This window comes from Pseudorasbora parva, chromosome 24 (assembly GCF_024679245.1).
Source record: "Pseudorasbora parva isolate DD20220531a chromosome 24, ASM2467924v1, whole genome shotgun sequence".
Lineage (NCBI taxonomy): Eukaryota > Metazoa > Chordata > Actinopteri > Cypriniformes > Gobionidae > Pseudorasbora > Pseudorasbora parva.
In genome coordinates, this window is record NC_090195.1 from 24,127,124 (window position 1) to 24,133,186 (window position 6,063).

Here is a 6,063-nt window from a genome sequence, read left to right on the forward strand (position 1 = left end):
TAGAGAAAGTTCAATCAAAACACAACAAGGGGAATTCTGGTACATTACATGAAGTTGAAGGGGTTTTTTTTATAGGGTCCTTTATTTTTTATTATGTTGGTTTCGCATTCTCCTCCCAAAGCCCTACTAGTTCCAGTATTAGGGCAGCAGTGGCTCAGTGGTTCATGTAGGTTGTCTACAAACCAGAAGGTTGGTGGTTCAATCCCCGGTTCCACTTGACCAAGTGTCGAAGTGTCCATGAGCAAGACACCTAACCCCAGCTGCTCCCGACGAGCTGGATGGCGCCTTACATGGCTGACATCGCCGTCGGTGTATGAATGGGTGAATGTGAGGCAAAAATGTAAAGCGCTTTGGATAAAAGCGCTATATAAATGCAGTCCATTTGCTATATAAATGCAGTCCAGTATTCATTACATTTTATTGCCTAAACAAGCATAGTAGGTGAGTTGACTTTTTTTTTTTAGTTCAAAATAGGCCTACACAAATGTGTTTGTCAATTCCATTTGCTCTTTTCTCCGCATGCACTGGGGTGTGATTAATTACCATGGTTCCAACTGTTTGCCTGTTTTATTTATATTGTCATTAATTTTGCTGTCAGATTAAGCAATGCATTGTCTTATGATGTGCTCGTTCCTCTTTTTAGAGATCAGTTTATCTGATTGTGACCCTTGTCTTAAGTCTTAAGGTCTATATAGATATCTTCCACTTGATATACTTTATGTTAGCTAACTTAAAAAGTAGAAATATACTCATTAAACCTCCTTAGAGATTAGTTTAATCCAGTCAAGACTTGTATTTGAATAATAAATAATCTGTGCAGAAATGTAATGCACGCTATAATTTTTAATGTTCAATGAACACTTGTATGAACTTTTTCTTTACAGTAGATGGTGAAAGCAGTGCCAATTTAGGTTTCATCTTTTGAGTCATAGAGGTGCAATAACAACAGCCCACATCTCCATAAAGCAACTTAAGTCAAAATGCATTTTTTTTCTAAGCAGAACTGTCATATGACACCAACGTGTGGAGCCTCTGAAGGGGCTGACATTACTATGCCCTGACACGTGACTGTGGTTTTATAAGCTAGTTAAAGACTATGAAGGAACATTTTTCATCACTAAATCGTTGCAATACACTTGGTTATCTGTTGTGCTTCTCCTGAGAGACAAAACATGGATGTCTCTACAACCTCAGACTGTAAGTATCAAAATCATGAAAAATTGTATTTCCTTTAATGATTGTTTAAAATAAACACATTGTTTAAAGACTTTAGGAATAAAGGCTTATATTAGGCCATTACGTGAGACTTTTTGTGGACTTTTATATATGCTTTGGTCCTATATGTGATGAATTTGAATCACTGAATTAAAGATCCATATGACTTGAAAATATACATTTCTGACATTAAACAACAGTTAATTAATTGTTTGATTGTTTTGATTTGATTGATTGATTGCTGAAGGGCTTTGAAGAGCTTCACTCTCCCATATGATATTTTGGAATAATCACATTTTGTCTCTCTATAGATGAAAGTGGTACTATTAATTTCACAGATTGGACAGATTTGGTGAGTATTAATATATATATATATATATATATATATATATATATATATATATATATATATATATATATATATATATATATATATACATACACACACACATTTATTAATATAAAGAGTAAAAATCTTATTTTTCTGAGGTCCAAAATTCTGGTTTAAAACCGTCAAATTTTGCATTTAAAGTTCTAAGATGTCACATCAATTATGCTTTGCAATAATAGTGCAGCACTTCAAGTCAAAATTAAAATGCTGCCCACAGCAAATGTTATCAGTAAGCAGTTAAGCTCAGTTCCAAGTGCTGCATGCTTATTTGGACACTTGATGTGTCAGTCAAGTGAAACCTACACTCCATATCTTCATCTCTTATTATCTGATGCACCTCTTGGATTGAGATCACACAGACTGTTGGCTGTTGCAACATTGTGCAGTTTTTAAACAACACAATGAAACGATTTTCCATTGTGTGTGTCACATATTCTTTATCTGTTATCTTTATTTATGTCAGGATGGAACAAAATTTAGTGTGTCACATGCACCACAAGGGGTTCTGTTTATGTCGACCCCCAGGGTGGGTGATGCTCCATCTGTTTGTGCACGCTTCAGAAAGGGCTGAAAGAGGATGTGGATGCGGTGTACTTATGTGGTTTCTCCAACAGAGACAGCTGCACCTGATCTGAGCTGCGGAACATGTTTCATAAATTTAGATTGCCAAAGTTTGCAAAGGCGTGATGTCACATTGATTGAAGCTTTACTGATCAACAGGATTACAGCTGCAAAATAGTGAGAGACTGTTGTACCACTATAGACAGGAAATGGCTGTCAGTTGAGATCAAGATAGTGGGTTAAAGACAGTGAGAAACAAACTTTGAAGCTTCATAGTCAGCATTCTGAGAGAATTTAGACAAAAAGCTAATAAGAGAATTTAAAAAGACCAATAATCCCCAAAATCTGCATGTTGTTTCACCCTATATATATATATATATATATTATTTATATATATATATATATATATATATATATATATATATATATATATATATATATATATATATATATAATACACAGTTGTCATCCATTAAAATACGTGCCTTAAGACAAAACGCATAATTTTCACATCAGTGTTATGTCAACGGAACTTGAACAGTGTGTAATGCGGCAAGTGTGTAATATTAGTCGAAGTGCAAATAGAATACAGCAGGGGAAGAATATAAGTGAATAAACTAAAATTTCCTTTGTCACATTAATATATCATAATTTTTATGATTGCATTTTTATTAGGAATTGCAGTTACATGTATAATAAGACATACAGCAATGGAAATAAAGTGCAATACCCAAAATACACTCAATATATCACGTCTTGAGAAGACTTTTAGGAGCTTGACATTCCAAATTAATTTATTACATAAAAATCAAAGGCCAGTATGTTTCTCAAAACTTCACGTTTTGTTCTCCATAGAAGAAAGAACGTTCCTTTAGATTATGATTGGTGTGTTTAGTTTTTTAGTAAATCTTTAAAATAAATTAAATTAAATTGTCCTTGCACAGAATTCAAAGTTCCTGAATATATACTTTTGTTTCATTTCAGACAACTGATACTGATGACTATGAATCAGACTTGGGTGGGTTATGTAACAAAGAACTAGTGCGACAGTTCAGTAAGACCTTCGAGCCCCCTCTCTACTGGATCATCTTTGTCGTGGGGGCTTTGGGCAATCTACTTGTTGTCTGCATCTTCACAACTGTGCGAAACCGCCTCAAAACCATGACCGACGTCTACCTGCTAAACCTGGCAGTGGCTGATCTTCTCTTCCTTGGCACATTGCCCTTCTGGGCAACAAATGCCGCTCAGGGCTGGGTGTTCAGCCAGGCCATTTGCAAAGGAGTTTCTGCAGTCTACAAGATCAACTTCTTTGCCAGTATGCTCTTACTCACTTGCATTAGCGTGGACCGTTACATCGCCATTGTCCACGTAACCGAAGCACACAACTACAAAAACAAACGCATGCTGTATAGTAAGATAACTTGTGTGTTTGTGTGGCTCTCCTCTTGCCTCTTAGCTCTTCCGGAATTTCTCTTTGCCAAAGTGAAAAACATAGGCCCCGAGCACAACTCCTGCGTCATGGTATACTCTATCACAGACAACAACCGTACTAAAGTCTTGGTGTTGGCCTTACAGATCTGTGTTGGCTTCCTACTCCCGTTGTTGGTTATTGTTTTGTGTTACTCAGTCATTATTCGTAAACTCATGCTGGCTCGAAGCTTTGAAAAACACAAGGCTCTGAGGGTCATCTTTGCTGTTGTGGCTGCTTTTGTTCTCTCACAGTTGCCGTTCAACGGATATCTGATTATAGAAGCAGGCCAAGCCAACAATGCCACAATAACAGATTGTGAAGTCATGCAAAGTTTAGATATGGCTGGGCAAATTGTGAAGTGTCTTGCCTACACACATTGTTGCCTGAATCCCATTCTATACGCCTTTATCGGGGTTCGCTTCCGGAAGGATCTCTTCAGCCTGCTTCAACGAATGTCCTGTAGCCTAGGACTGGTCGACAACAGCAAACTGCAACAGGTTCCCAAGAGGCCTTCTGTTATGTCCGACACTGACACCACCCCTGTTTTTTCTTTGTAGACCTCTCTACTGTAACTTTTTCAAAAACATTGTCATCTACAGAGTGTGTCATTGGCATGTGATGGCATGATAGACTTTATTTTTCTGAGTTCTGGTTCCTTATAACCACAAACATTATTGTGCAAGGTCTATGAAATTTGCTTCATCATAGCTGTGCTGAAATGTGCTGCATTCCTGTATAGTTCTCTGGGAGTACATGATGGGATATTGTGGAGATTTATGTACATAGATTCTGTTCATGAACATTTAACCAGTATTTTAAGGATGCTTCCAGTTAGAGAGGTATAATGTGTCCTAGATGTATACTAATATGCTTTTCATATTTTTTAGCAAAAAATATTGTAAAGTGTAGGCCTACATATATATTGTGAATTTGTAGAATTTGTTGATATGAATAAAACACTTCAACAAATTATACTTGATTATTATTGCAGCTTCCATAGTCATCAGTGTATGGAATTTGTATTTAACAAACTAAATAATGTTTATCTATCCAATCAACATGTCATCAGCATGTCTATCCTATCTGCATGGAAGAAAGCATATATATATATATATATATATATATATATATATATATATATATATATATATATATATATATATATATATATATATATATACAGTACAGGCCAAAAGTTTGGACACATTACTATTTGTAATGTTTTTGAAAGAAGTTTCTACTGCTCATCAAACCTGCATTTATTTTATCAAAAATAAAGAAAGAAATGTAATATTGTGATATATAACAATTTAAAGTAATTGGTTTTCAAATTATTATACTAAATTATCATTTATTTCTGTGATGCAAAGCTGAATTTTCAGTATCATTCCTCCAGTCTTCAGTGTCACATGATCCTTCAGAAATTATTCTAATATGATGAATCATTTTCAAAGTTGGAAACTGTTCTGCTGCTTAATATTATTTTTCCTAACCTGTGAAACTTTTTTATAATACTTTGATGAATAAAAAGTAAAAATACAATTTTAATTAAATTTAAAAAAGAAGCAAATGTTTTAAAAATAGAAATCTATTATAACAACAATATATACTACTTAATTCATTATTATTTTTTCTTTCTTTTTTTGGAAATAAATCAATCATTTAATTCAGCAAGGATTTGTTAAATTAATAAAAATTGATAGTAAAGGAGATTTATGTTATTTGAAAATATGTTTTTATTTTGAATAGATGCAGTTCTTTTGAAGCTTTTATTCATCAAATATATTAGCCAGCGGAATTGTTTTCAACTCTCATAATAAATCAGAATATTAGAATGAATTCTGAATGATCATGTGATCAGTCTTCAGTGTCACATGTGACATATCAAGTCTGAGTAAAGATCCTGAAAATTCAGCTTTGCATTACAGAAATAAATGATAATTTAAAGTATAATAAATTGTAAACCAAATATTCGAAATTTTAATAATAAATCACAATATAATTTTTTCCCCTGTATTTTTGATCAAATAAATGCTGGCTTGATGACTAGAGAGGAAACTTCTTTCAAAAACATTACAAATAGTAATGTGTCCAAACTTTTGGCCTGCACTATATATATATATATATATACACACACACATAAAGTCGACTTACCTACTTTTTTCAACCGTTTTCAGCATCCCTCCACCTTCTCACTCTTGGCTACCACAGAATATAACCATATTAACCATATCTATTAACCAGATCTGATTTGCCCCCTCATGGCACCAGGCATGACTCCAAAGCACTGCTGTTGGGTAATTTATGCCTGTACAAGCAGATGGTGTACCACAAAACACAACCGCAAGAATATATCAAACAATAAATGGCACAAATACAGCTTGCTGATAGAATTGGACAGAAAATTTGCTTAAAAGGTTTTGAA

At 34.2% G+C, this 6,063-nt stretch overlaps 1 protein-coding gene across 1 annotated transcript; it reads left to right on the forward strand.

The window, feature by feature from the left end:
- Positions 1-1,108: 1,108 nt before the first annotated feature.
- On the forward strand, positions 1,109-4,545 carry ccr9b (chemokine (C-C motif) receptor 9b). The gene is made up of 3 exons (XM_067435018.1): positions 1,109-1,197; positions 1,527-1,567; positions 3,152-4,545. Exons 1-3 carry the CDS (start codon positions 1,173-1,175, stop codon positions 4,193-4,195), a joined length of 1,110 nt encoding a protein of 369 aa, XP_067291119.1. The 5' UTR covers positions 1,109-1,172; the 3' UTR covers positions 4,196-4,545.
- Positions 4,546-6,063: the final 1,518 nt, after the last annotated feature.

What these genes read in the sequence shown, in the direction of transcription:
- ccr9b (XM_067435018.1), top strand. Translation starts at nt 1,173, where the DNA reads ATGGATGTCTCTACAACCTCAGACT. An exon ending in TGTCTCTACAACCTCAGACT is followed by an intron (nt 1,198 to 1,526) that starts GTAAGTATCAAA and finishes GTCTCTCTATAG; the next exon opens with ATGAAAGTGGTACTATTAAT. An exon ending in TCACAGATTGGACAGATTTG is followed by an intron (nt 1,568 to 3,151) that starts GTGAGTATTAAT and finishes GTTTCATTTCAG; the next exon opens with ACAACTGATACTGATGACTA.